Below are 14,320 nucleotides of genomic sequence, written 5' to 3'. Positions count from 1 at the left end.
ACTTCTTTAAGTAGAAATTTCAGGTGAACCATGGTGTCACCTGCAATACTACAACCAATCGATGTAAATGTGCAGAAGAAAACTTGCTGAGGGTATATTGAAAAATCAATTCAATTGTTTAATGTTTGATCACCCTGTAGGCCTAGAAACTAAATCGTTGAAGATTGTGAAATCTTTGCACTGTAACTTTAAAAGCTCATGGATTGTGATATTTTACAGGATGAATTGCAGGGAATTTTATCCATTTTATCGGATAAATCCATTTTATCTGACTTGCAAAGCAAGGTTTCGCAGCGCCGGAAGAAACGGCATCGTATAAAAGAGCTAAAGCAGATATCTTACCAAAAGAGAGTGAAACAGGAGAAAACGATAGAAGAAGTACATGAAAAAATTGCTAAATGGCAAGAGAAAGAACAAAAGAAACTGGACACACAAAAACGGGTATGTCGTCTGAACGCGTTCGGCGTAAGTTTGTAATTGGTTATGGTTACATAATACATACAGTACGTGAACGAGTCGGTTCTAACAATTTTTAAAATGTTTCTTTCCTTTGCTAAATTTCTTGTTTAAGTTTTGTTTTGAGTTAACTTTCTTCATGTAGGGTAAATAAGCAACTTTTTGTGAAAATGTAATCACAATATTCAACAATTGTTTTCTCAGTGTTTTTATCTATTCTGCCGTCTAAAGGTAAAGCGACGTAACTACAGAAAAGTTAAAACCGAGAAAAGGCGCTTTAAAGTTAATCGTAAACCATAACGACATTTTAATCGCAATTCAACATTTGATGCCTCCAACTAAAAGATCTTACCTACTTTTTGTTTCAATGGGAACAAAAACATTGATTGCTGTCCTAATTTTCGCTAATTAAGATAATTAGTGTAGTTACGTCGCTTTACCTTTGTAAACCTGATTGTGTTTCTGACAGTGCTGCAAAGGCAAACCGGCGTATCTGACGCAATGTATTGAATTCACACACAAAATATGTAATATGGTTCAAATACAATGCAGTATCTTCAGTCAACATCAATTAAGTCAAGTGATTTGTCGTTGGCGAGTAGCTATTCCTAAAATTGTGGTCGATTGTTTAGTATGTCACCGTGTAGTCTCTGTTGTTAGCGTTATGGTCCACAGAATTATTCATAGGCGTTTTCACAACTTCATGCAAGTCGATTTTTTGCCATTATTTGCGTCTTGTAACTGCGTTAAAGCTAACTGCTGATTCTGTTCACTAAAACGATGCTACAAGACGCTTTATGAAGAGTGTTTGGGTACAAAAGTTGCAGAGTCAACACGAAACAAAATATGAACCTCATTTTGTAGATAAAATGTTTTCACTTCAGAAGCTAATATGAATTTTATCTACAAAATGAGGTTAATATTTTGTTGCGTGTTGACTCTGGAGCTTCTGTACTAATGTTTTCACTTCAGAAGCAAATAAGAATTTTATCTACAAAATGAGGTTATTCTTTTTTTACGTAATTGTCTTTGCAACACGAGCGAAACAGCTGGCGTTATTTGGCAGAGACTGGCATCCCATTGAGAATTTGGGATTAACTCTAGATTCTATTGTAAATCGACGTAACTGGGATTATTTGCTCTGGATTCTATGGTAAAACGACGTAACTGGCAGTTACGTCGTTTTGGCTTTGCATATATCATCTTTATATGTAGTTACGTCGTTTTACCAACAAATATCTCGAAAACTACTGCAGTTACGCTGTTGAGTCTTTGCTGGAAGAAAAATATAGTCTTTGCGAAGCATTTAACAATAAAAAGTGGAAAAATCAAAAATATGTAGTTACGTCGCTTTACCTTGGGACGGCAGTATTGTCGATTTCGGTCAGTTCAGTGGCTATTTTTTAAAACTGGCGACTAAATTACGTCACATTACAGTTCATGCATAGGTTCGCAAGCATTGTGTATGGTGTCACTATAATTGTTACGCCATAATCACCCTTTGCATATGGTCAGGTGAAGTGATTGCTAACTGGGTAGCCTCGTTTTTTTATGATGAAATGGTTGTTTTTGTTAACTAATACATGTGCAGATAAAGATCAAAAAAGTCACACACAAGATCTTCAGCTACTTCTACAACAATACGGTGTCCATCACTGTTAATTATTGCTACAATCGGCTGCCGAGAAACATATACAGCCAGCCCTTGGTTCAAGCGACTTCGATTTAATGTACTTTGGGTTTAACAGACTTAACTTGAATTTATCAACGATCACAGAACATTAAGAACAGAGTTAGCCACGTAATAAAGTGTGCAATTGTCGAATGCAAGACATAGTAAATTGTGACACTTTTTTACACAATTTCAAATAAATATAATTAAGAATTGGGCTTATTAAGCGGAGTTTTGAGCTTATTAAGCGTTTTTTTATTCCTACAAGAATGAATAGAAGTAATTCTGGACCGGACTAAATTGGGCTTAAAGGCATACTAAATGAAATTTTCAAACGAGAATAAAGCATTAAAATGCGTAAACTGAACATTCAAAAATACATTTGAAAAAAATTACCGAAAAAAAAAATTTTCACTGGCAAGGCCCAAAGTCCAACGTTTCATTTATTTTTAAATTTTTAAAATGACCAAAAAGTGGAAACACTGCTCGAGAATACGTCACTATCGACAGCAATAACAAAAGCCACTTTACCACATCTGATGTTTTGATGTTGAAATCTGATGTTTTGATGTACATACATACATACATTGCCTACAGTTAAATCACCCGCAGTAACAACTATTGCTCGATCAGCTGATTGCTAGTCTATAGTGATGTAGACTGTACAGTCGCACGCTTTGCTGCTCACGCCCATTCACGTTTTGAAAGCTCTGACAAAATCACGCTCGGAATGCTAATCAGACGCAATGGGGCAAAATTTTATTGAAAATTGTTTTATGGTAGCATGTTAAACACAAAGAACGTATACAATCGCCAAGTCAGGGAATATCTCAGAAAGCACAACGTTGATACAAAAAAATATTTGGATTTTTTAACTCAGCACCCAAAAATACGTAAAGCGACATTAAAGAAGTAACCAAAGAAAAATTGGTTAACTCAGTGTCATCACTGTGTAACAAAAAAGGCGGTGAGATGGCGCAGCAGATAAGACGTTGCATTTCCAATATTGCAAACTGGTTGGCAACCACTGACCGAGAGTGTAATAAATTGTGTGGGCATAATTGCTGAAAAAAAAGTGATCGAGAGAAAGGAATTGGCAACCCTACCCTGATTAGTGCTGAAGGCTTCGTACAATGAGAGCCTTATCTTCTCATCCCCGACATTTGGAATTAAGTATGGACCACATTTTAACCTAAATCAATAAAAATGATCATTCAAAAAGTTTAAACTTTGGTTCTGACTTCATGAGATAAATTTATTGGAATTTTAATGGCTAACTTTGCTGTTTGTTTTAATCCGTTGCGTGCGGCGTCAATTACCGAAGGCCTGTCTCAGTACGGCGTCTTTTTTTTCATTTTCCGTTTTGCCATATGCGCTTAGCATGACACGTATGTGTGTCATTCGCTCTTCTATATGAGACATTTGTGCATGCCACACATTCGCACTTCATGCCACACATTAGGGGTCGGCAACCTATGGCCTGTGGGCCAGATCCGGCCCGCCAAGTAAAATCATCCGGCCCCCAGCCCTTTACAAATTATAGTATTATTTGGCCCGGCCAGTGATATATTACAATCGAATGGGAGAACAAAGACTTTTTCATTAATCATTTTGTAGGCTCATGTCTTTGATTTGCAGCGTTTTTGTTTCTGTAAACAAGAAATTCAACCTAAAGCGCCAAACAAAGAAAGCAAAGGATATTTAATAGGAAACGACAAAAAATTGTTGTACTGATGGATGTTTTACTGATTACAAATTTGGGAAAAGATGTACCGTATGATGGAGGTTATTGAAAACATAATATTATGTCCAGAGAAAAAAAAACAAACTATTTTTCAAATATGTCTTCCAGCAAGAACCGTAACTCGACGAAAAGAAGAGATATGTGAGAATGTGAAATCTAGCAAAAAAGTTATTATAGATCTATAGTTCTTAATGGCGATAGATGAGAGCACAAACACGACAGATAGGCCTACAGCTGAGCTGGTAGTATTTGTGCGTTGAGTAAACAAAGATTTTGATGTTGAAGAATTTGTTTAGCTGATTCCTGGCATGGGTATTACTAAGGAACCCATATTCCGAAGTCATTACTTCAATGCCTTGAAGTCATGAGTCTGAATCTATCAAAACTGATATTAGTAGGCTACTGCCCGCCAAGACCATGTAAAGTTTGGCTTTGGACCACTGTGAAAATTGAATTGAAAAAGGTTGCCAACACCTGTAGTAAGCTATGGTAGTCCCTCATCATTATAGCCTATTACTTTCCTACTTACATTATACTGTCCTTTATGGCGTTTCACAAAAGACCTAACCTCTTGATGAAATCTTTCACCTTGTTCTTCTGAGTAGTCACTAGTCACCCATGTTATCTTTGAATTGATCAAGGTGAGCATGGGTGTGTATATAGTTTCAGCGACATCCTGCACCTCTTCTTCCAATATGCATGAACTAGTTCCCCGTAGTTTTGTGATTATCTAGATTTCGTTAACTGAAAAAACGAAAGTCCAAGCTCTCCGTTCAACCGTTCGGACAGCATCTCAAGAAAATCAATGGAGTTTATCAGTCTCTTCAATTTGGGTCCCACAAATACTCCAGCTTTGAGTTTTGCTTCTGAAAATTTTGGAAACAGCCCTTGAATATGCTGAAATGTCACACTTTTTATCTCAATTTTTTTAACAAACTGCTTGATTCGATCTAGTTTTGTGTGCAGAGTTGGCATCAGCATTTTTGTGCATCTACCAATAGCTCTTGTTGTACATCATGAGATCCAATCACATAGCTGATTTTTAGAGGCCAATTCCTCTTGCATTGAATAATGAATATCTATATTTTTTATAATCCCAGAGACAGTGATGGCATGAAAATTTGATAAAGCCACCTTGAAGTCCCAACAAGAAATGCCACCACCATCTTAAATTATGATGCTTTAATACTCTTCATTCATAATCTTAGTGAGCCAGAGCAATGGAGGGACACTTGTTTGTGTTGTGCAACAAAACAGCTTTGAGTCTTCCAGATGAGCTGTCGATGACGAGCTTCCACTCAAAGAGATCACAAGAAATGCCTATAGCCTTAAAGAGTCTTACCAAATCATGTAGAAGCATAAACCGTCTTTCAACGTGTAGAACACTGAGAAGCCATGATGTCACTTCCTTTGTGATGTTATTTGCACTGCATCCAGTAAGTCCCATTGCTTCAGTCTAGAAATGAATAGCTCAGCATTCGATTTTGTCTACAACAATTCGCTGACAAGATCTTTAATTTCTTGTCAGCAGCATGTTGGGGTAGCAGGAACACCTTTCCCCAGCCACTTGGCGTTAAATATAATCAAAAGATGATTCATTCGTTCCAGAATTTGGGGAGTTTGCATTTGCAATGAATTTTTCATCTGTCAAGGGTAGCTATGGAACGGGCATTTGGGCATGCATGGATAGATCTACAAAATTAATGTGGCCAGATGAGATATTCTGCTCCAATTTGAGAACATTTTAAATTTGTTCAACAAAAAACATGTGATGGAACAAAGCTTTTTCTCAAAAGTTTTATTTCCAACAACTTTTCAAGTAAATACTGCAAAGTTTGAGTGTTCATCCGGATTATCTTTTCTAGCATTAGTTTTGTTGCAACTATTGCTAGAAAAACAAAAAAGTAATGTAACTTATACGTTTGAATCAAATTCTTGTTACATTTATCAGGCTTGGCAACCAGCAACTCACTGCCTAGTACCTGGGAGCATGATTTTTCACATGAATGCATACTTGCATATTGCATAAATAATAATTATTATATAATCAAACAAATTAACAAACTCTACAAAAAAAATGTTTGCTACATTTTCTTTGAAAAGAACTCAACCACTATATCATATTTATTCGTTACTTTTCAGTCAGTTTTTAGAAATATTTACTGCAAGAAAAAATATTACTTTCATGTGATGTTTGTGACTGCATCTGCGAGGTGGAAAACATCGTATATCATATAACATATATTTTTAGCGTGGTTGTGGTGCCAATTTTCCTCCCGAAGTATCCTGTATGTCCTTCCGGGGATAATATTTGCCTAGGTTGGGAGCCACTGGTCTGGACAGCACTTTTCTGGCAAAAAAACTTATCACACACATAGCAGAAGGAATCTACTGAGTACGTCTTGCAACCACGGCCAGCCATAGCACACTACTAAAAATTGTGATAAAACCAACAATTAATGTAATCTACATGATTGATTGATTGATTGAATCTTTATCCTCGGACTGGGAAAGCTTCTTGCAGAGCTTAATCCTGGCAGTTTCGCATACTTGTAGACTGTAGAGGCTTTGAATCACTGACGCAGGCCCGGTCACCGAGATTAGCAGAGTGAAGTTTCCGCAGTTCTTGAAGTTCTACGTACTTATTTTCTTATGAAATAAAACAAATTTCAAACTAGTCGAATACAAACCCAATGTTATTGTGGTGCAATAATGATTTTTGTGGTTTTTCAGCAAAAGCAAACTAAGTTGCTTATATCAATTATTTTCAAGGACAAAGAAAATAAATTTTTGTTGCATGGTGTGATAACCGTATAATGGGTGACTTTTAAGAGCTAATCATACATTATAGTATTGTCGAAAATCTATACATTTTTAGTCGATTCATTTACTGCTTACTATGTGTTGTGTACTACTGTATAGTGTTGCTTTAAACTTTAGATTGTAAACTGCACAAGTGCACATATAAGTTGAAAATAGGTCCCAATTTGTTTTTTGGCTGATTGGTTGTGTCCGCCTCTGAGTCAGTAGGCATGAGTTCGATATCCTGTCAGGTCATCCCAAAAACTTTTTAACACACTGAATCGTATTCCTGCTTGTACTGTTCCTTACTGCCATGCTTTATACGGCTGGATTGACACTGTCTGCTTTGTAAAACGCTGAGAAGCAACGCATCCTGCGATGGATACAGTGCAATACAAGAACATGCATTATTATTATTATTGAAGGAATATAAACTAGAATACAAAACTTCAACCTTTTCAGTAATGAAAAAAGTACGACATAACATCAAATTTTGTTTGTAGACTACGCGTTTTCACACTAAATCTAAATTTAAAAAAATAAATATTCTTGCGTTTACTAAAGCATAGGTTAAAAGAAACCATGTGGCTTTTTTCATGTCTAGACGTAACCAATCAGGAAATGGCAGGTTTCGTTTTTACCCAAGTCTTCCTTGATTTTATTTTGAAATGTTTTTTTTTAAAGAACTTCATTTCCAATTGCTTTTCATAGAGTTTTGTTCTTTTTATTAAAAAATGTTGTTTTAATCAGTCCAACGTAACAGGCTAGGTTCCACCTTGAAATGCAGCGTGCACTGGGGTGATGGTTCGATTCTTTACCGACCCGTTATCATTTCTGTAAATTGGCAACACCATGTCAACTCATTTATTTTTATAGCATTTTTCACAAGCATCTTTTCAACAGCCACTGTCATTTATTTTCAATTTCTTTGAAACTAGTTAACAACGTAAGTTGACTTCCTGCATCATGTCTCAGGAGGAGGAGATGCAAAAACAACTCGATGAAGCTTTGTTGGAATTGCGAAGAAAACTGAACGCGGTGACGAAATGTTTGGATATTGTTAATTCCGTGGCTTCTTTGAGGAAGATTCGACTAAATTCTTTGAAATCCAGAGGTTAGATTAACACTTTAATTTTTTTCTACTTAATTCCATTGTTAAAATCCGACCAGACCGAAGCAAGTCCTTAATGCCGTGGTTGGAATGCGGCATGACACGAATGGCTCGAGACTTGGTTATTTGTTGCGTCCGTTGCAGAGCAGTGTTGTAGTGGGTCGCTGCCCATGTGCCCTGTTTTTGTTTTATCAAGAAAGTTTTTTTCTTAAATGAGTATTGCAACTATTGCTAGAAAAGGTAAAAATATTCAAATCTTGCAAAATTCTTGCTGCATTTAGTTAACAGCGGCTCACCACTCAGCAGCACGATTTTTCGCATTAATGCAAATTATATGAATAATAGTCAAATTATTTTATCCTTAAACCAGTAAAAAATCCTACCAGAAAAACATTGTTTTTAACTAATTTTACATGATAAAACATGTTTTTGCCCATAAAAACCCGGGCGTGTTGGGTTTTATTAAAAAAACAGATTATCTGCATATGTCAAATCGTAATACTATAAGTTAAACTGTCGTGGTTGCTGTGTGTAAGTTTTCTGGATTAAGAAAACATTCCAAATTAGTCATTATGAATGCTGAACCATAGCGATCTATACTCCTTGTCACCGTACGAGCCTATAGTAATGATAGAGGCCTGAAGCTATTTTCACTGAAAACAGGCTAAGTGTATCTTTTTATTTTTTATTATTGAAGTGACAGCTACGAGACACCAACCTCCAAAGCACAGTCACAAAAGACCTGAATAATGCGCTCAGACCGAACTTCATATTCTGTTAATTAAAGCACTAGTGTGTCTAGTACTGTAGTGTGTTGCCCACAATGCTAAGCAGTATAATCCAACATTGATGTTTAGTTTTAGTGTCCACCCATGGTGAGGTGCGATCACGTGGATCGAACTCGTATCAATCCACGCAGGTCAGCAATTCAAAATAATTGGTTTCAATGGCGGGTATTTGAAAACTAACCAAAATTCCGTTTGAATTGAAAGCAGATTTTCAATGTTAGTTGTTTCAGGTCAGGATCCTCCCACTCAATCCAGCACCAAGCATTTCAGCAACGCTGCAAGGTCTGCTAGTGAAGCTCTGCAAGACTACAAGTACTCTTGTATCAGTAGGATAATTTCTCTGAAGAAATTCGTGGAAGCCGGACAGGGCCAAGCGAAGCTTGAGATGGAAAAGGAGAAAAAAAAGAAATTGATGAAGGAACAGAAGAAAGTTGAAGAAGAAAGAAATGAAGTTTTATTTGGAAAATACGGTAGGCTATTTACGCCAAAGATTTCTGTAAACTTGACCGAAAATGTGAATTTATGTGAACGTTGTCACTCGGTTGTGTAAAGATGAACAGACATAAAATATTTCTTGGCACGTTCATCGTATTTAACAGGGTCGAGTTATATTTCCAGAAAAAAACGTGTGCCGCAACGAAACATTCGTTGCTCGAGAGATTACTAACATTACATCATTACTAACATTACATCTGTTGAGTTAACAGACAGACAGCAGTCTCAAGTCAAACAAAAGAGCCACATTTAAGAACGACTCACTCACTTCAACGCCATTCGTCATAGCACATGACTAAGGAACTGTGTTCCGAAAGCCAGTGCAATTCGCTATTTCCACAGCGAACTTGCAGCTTAAGGCTTAAACAGATCTACATTGTGAAGTAAGCAACGATCATACTGCTAAAAGCGAAACTCAATCTATTGCGTAAATACTGTAGATTCGTTGATAACCATTATTGACAACCGCACGAAGCTGATTGAAGAAATTTTTGAGATGAGAAAACCTCTCCGGTTTTCTGCTTATAACTTGCAGGACTTTGAACCATTGTCGCACAGTAGCCACTTAAACAGGTCAAATCCTTGTAATATTCCGTCAGCCAGAGAGTTGATCCGTGCTTTGAACATCACTTGGTAATTATAGAAGAAAAAAGTTATGGTAGGGGTGGGAAACGAACCTATGTCATCGAAATGACTTCTTGCCTGACCCTCTAGAGCAGTGGTTCTTAAACTTTTTGAGACACCCCCCCTTTTACAATTCTAACATAATTCGCGCCCCACCTTGTTTCAAAATCAAAAAAACATTATTTGAGACAGCAATTCATTTCCAAGTAAGTTGCAATTAATGCGAAGAATGTAACTTTTTTTTGGATACCAAATGTTTAATTTGGGGATTAGTAGCAGATAATGCACATCTCAGATCGGCTTCACATTCAAGTTTGTTTCTAGATTTTGTCTTTATGTTCACGAGAGTAGAAAAAACATTTTCGCATAAGTAAGTGGATGGAAATGGAAGAAGTGTGCGTACAGCCACAGCACTCACACTCTTGTAAATGTCTGTACATGTTTTACCCAGAACTCAGTTAGTGGCATTGCTTCAAGGTTGTCACTTTCAGTAGAATTTCATTTTAGCTTCAAGAATTCCTCTTGTAAATTGTCGGGAATAATTTCCTCATTTAGACGAAAGGGATTCCTTGTCATCTGCCATTCTGGAAGTTCGGTGTCAACCAAGTCTGGAAAATAGCGTTCAAGTTCTTGTTTCAAAGGTTGACGGTGGCAATCCACTTCGAACTTAAGCTTGCCCTTCAGTTTAATTTGGTTTTTCTCGAGTATCAAGGTTGGAAAATAAAGCTGTGTTTCCTTTTTAACTCGACGATGCCACAGCCCTAGTTTTGCTATGAAAGCCTGGATGGCATCATAGTCTTTGATGCGATTAGTATTCTTGCCCTGCAGGAGCAGATTTAAATTATTAAGGGCTTCAAAAACGTTCAAGAGGTAGGCGAACTCGACGATGCCAAATTCCGAAAGACACTTATACAACTTCTGCCGAGGACGATTAGCGAAAGCACTCGCTACTTGCAATCTTTTTTTTTTAAAGAGTCTTTCTTGCATTGGAAAAAAGCTAAATGTTTACTTTGGTGGTCAAGGTATTTTTCTTCAAGATGACGCTGCGAACGATTGGTCTCAAACCGTCGTTGCTCAGATTTCAAATAGCCTACATACGACGCATTGTGGTACAACTTGGTCATTTACTATGGCATCTATAAAGCCAAACTTTAGGTAATTTTGTCATACTTTCTCTTTTTCCCCACTCTATTATGTCAAAAGAACTGATTAATTAAAAGTAAACCTAATTAAATCAATGCTGAAATTAAAAAAAAAATAGTTTAGGCCTATGCATGGTAGCCTACTATTGTACAGTTGGGGGGATACTGCTGTACTTCTAGCCTCTGTCACTTGTTGGTCAGTCGTTGCGATTATCATTAGAACTAAAGCTCGAGGCTGCTGTGTCAGAAAACCGTTGTGTCACGAGAGTTAAAGTGTCGCAGAAACATTTAGCAACGTCTAAAACATCACAGAATGCGAGATGTGACAACAACACGCTCTACAAACACTGGTACTACTGTAAAACAAAGTTTCATCTTCAACAATCGACTGTCCAGCGTAGTTGTGAAGACATGTTTACTGTTTAGTTATAATCCATGCAGAGTTTTTTTTAATTTTTTGCGCCCCCCCTGTGAGCCTTACACGCCCCCCAGTTTAAGAACCACTGCTCTAGAGTGTAGACCACTCTGCTGACGGCAAAAGGTTCACTTAATTTACTTTCAGTAAGAAAAGTTTGCGTTTTTTCTCTGTTTTACTTGTACTTGTAACTTCTGATTGGTTGAAACACTATTCTACCTGTAACTTCCAACTGGTTGATAGGTTTAAAGTTTCACTGTGCTCTTGCCAAAGTTGTTATGTTAAAGTGACTACTGACTACCTTATCACATGATCTGTCACCAATGATGAGTGTTGACATTATGAAGTGTTCTAAAAACTCAGGAATGCGTCCGGTAAAAGACACTGGGTTACTTGGCGGCTTATTTATTCTCCTGTTGAGATATTAAACAGATTTACTTTAAACACGAAACTTCAGTATCCGCTGGTTAAGTCAAGGAACAACCTGACCCACACTCTCATATTTACATTCAAACATGTTTTGTTGTTTAAATAATATCGTGCGCAGATCTTATTTCGTATCCAATAAATGTACAGATAACCCAGAAACAACCAGGGCCTTATTTTTCAGAAATTACAAACGCTGACTTCTTTTTTCGGTAATCTCAATTGTATATTGTACGAAACGAATCAGCTTTCTGTTTAAATCGTTGCTTACAAAACGGTGTGTTTACTTTATTATTATTACTTGTTATAGTTGAACTTGATGCATTTGATCCGGTGTGGCCCATGCAGCAGCTTCACAAACAAGCTGAAATGAACCTACCAAACTTGGTGCAGTGCAGGTGTGTGGGAATCTTGTTATGGTATTTCTTTAGTTGGCAGCCGAAAAATGGCTTCAATCTGTTGGTTAGCATATTGTTGGGCACCGAAGATGCCCTTGAAAACACAGCATCTGTGCTCGACTTGTTTTATGTGAGGCTTCGCGATTGCTTGAAACAAAGAATTGCTACATTGACTTTTCACTTTTATAACTTATTAAAATGCGTGGCCTTCCACTGTCTCAAGTCCTATTTTTTCCTATTCATCCAGGTATATGTGGGATCACTTTATCAATGAAAGCGAGGGGTCATCCACCCCTGTTGATTGGGTTTTACCACCTCCCCCATCGTCAGAGGAATGGGTCAAGTATTTGATAAAAGACACCCCTACTGTGTTGAGAGGACGACAAGTTTTGAAGCGGATTGATTTGTAACATATGACGTCGTATATCCTTTTGTGTATCCTTACCACGTTTGTTTGTGTCATTGGTAATGGACAAAGTACTAACTTTGCGCTTCAAAGTCAAAGAGCTAGTACCTTGTTGAGCTCAATAAACTTACAGCAACGAGTACAGACGAGTATCAGGCATCTAGGTCAGCGCTTTTCAACGTTTTTGTCATCGCAGAACTCTTGATTTTCTTTTGTGTTTGTCACTGAACCCCACTAACAAAAACTTTCTTTATAACAATAACGTTCTTGTTAATAGCATAACAACAGTCAACTGAAATTAGACAAGGATTTTTGTTTTAACTAAAATGACAGCGATCTGGCAGCGATAAACATTTGAGCTTCTAACGGTCTGAAACTACAGTTCGGGTGTTGTAGGTGTTGCCTGTGTACAGGGTGGAGGCTGCGAGGTAAACATATCCCACTGAGGTTTGATTCACTACTGGCATTGATCGCCATGTGTATGCATGGTGTTCATTGCATGTAGCCGTCACTGTGATCATGGATCCTATGTATGATCTGGCAATTTTATCTACTGGTGAGAAGAATCTTTCTCATATACACTGTTACTGCTGCAGTCAGATGGCTCAAATCCTACGTCGAGTCGATCTGCATCAAGTAACGTCCGATCACTAAACAGTGAACAATCAAGGTTGAACATGGTCCGAGACTTGCTCGCTTTGATGGGACCTCTCTCTGGTTGTGTGGTTGCTGGCTGGTTGTTTTGACTGACCTGTTTCGTAGTTTTGATGTGTTATTTGAGTTAAACGACGCTTGTACTCAGAGATGTGGACCCAGGTCGGTCGAATTTTGTGGGCACCGCATTAACAGTGGCATTAACTTGACACAGTGACAGAGATATTTCAGTTAACATTTTAAAATATTTCAGTTAACAACTAAAGTAGGTAGCCTAAACTTGTTATTATTTTATTTAGAATCTTCACTTATAATCTTTTCGTGCATCATTTCGTTTATTACTTGATGTTTTTGTCCTAGCTTACCCTATGCTAGGGTCACTCCAGGTTTCTAACCACTTAAGGTTTGTGTTTGGTTCGGCTTCTTTTGCTCTTATGGAACTATAATATTAATACAGAATTTGTATTTTTTTGCAATTATTACTTTCTGTCGAAGTAGAAACAATCACAACACACGTTTGCCACACACACGCTTTCATTTTAAATTTGACTAAGGTACTTGCAGCTAATAAGGCCTGCTAATTCTCAAACCTCAATATTTTTCTAAATACTGCATAATTTTGAACGAAACTTGGAATGAGGATACTTTGGGTCTATCTAAACAACATATCTGTGAAACAAGTTTTTAAGTAAGAGGAGTTGTGAAACATTAAAAAAATCTTAAGCAGGCCTTAGATGCATGTGTTTTCGATAAGGCCCGGTTTGCACCAAAAGTGATAGAAAAGGTGTATCTTGGCAATAACAACACCACGAAACAACTTCTTATCGACAACACACGCACAGAACTAATAAGTAAATACACAGAGACAACTATTCCCTTCCCCATGCTCCATTTTTTCACCAGGGGTGCACAACGGTACAATTTTCCACATCCCCATTCCCCACCTTAACCAAACTTTCTACAATTCACACTATTAAATCCCTCATTTCTTTTCAATTAAAAATTATCAATTGCCCAATCCCCAAAATATTTGCACCTCCAGCAAAGCTGGCTGCAACTTTAAACAAGTATCTAAGAAATCAGTGTCTAGGGGGTATTTGTCGAACATAAACATAACAAGTGAAGTTTTGCTTATCTTTGTCAGTCTTTCAGTTTTACAAAGAAATGAATTTGTTACTACAGGTAAC

The 14,320-nt window shown here is 37.3% G+C and overlaps 1 protein-coding gene across 2 annotated transcripts in view; it reads left to right on the top strand.

Annotated features, from left to right (window-relative positions):
* LOC145765151 (uncharacterized) overlaps positions 1-13,817 on the top strand; it is a 29,597-nt gene extending 15,780 nt beyond the window's left edge. Inside the window, exons 3-7 of one of the 2 annotated variants that reach the window (XM_082576926.1) lie at positions 220-441; positions 7,650-7,788; positions 8,795-9,043; positions 11,986-12,073; positions 12,321-13,817. In XM_082576926.1, the coding sequence (XP_082433052.1) occupies positions 220-441; positions 7,650-7,788; positions 8,795-9,043; positions 11,986-12,073; positions 12,321-12,483 (861 nt within the window). In that variant the 3' untranslated portion in view covers positions 12,484-13,817. The remainder of the gene's footprint in view (positions 1-219; positions 442-7,649; positions 7,789-8,794; positions 9,044-11,985; positions 12,074-12,320) is intronic. The other variant, XM_082576927.1, reaches the window with a different exon arrangement.
* Positions 13,818-14,320: the final 503 nt, after the last annotated feature.

Source organism: Aplidium turbinatum, chromosome 2, assembly GCF_918807975.1.
Source record: "Aplidium turbinatum chromosome 2, kaAplTurb1.1, whole genome shotgun sequence".
Lineage (NCBI taxonomy): Eukaryota > Metazoa > Chordata > Ascidiacea > Aplousobranchia > Polyclinidae > Aplidium > Aplidium turbinatum.
This window is presented reverse-complemented; position numbering and strand designations above follow the sequence as displayed.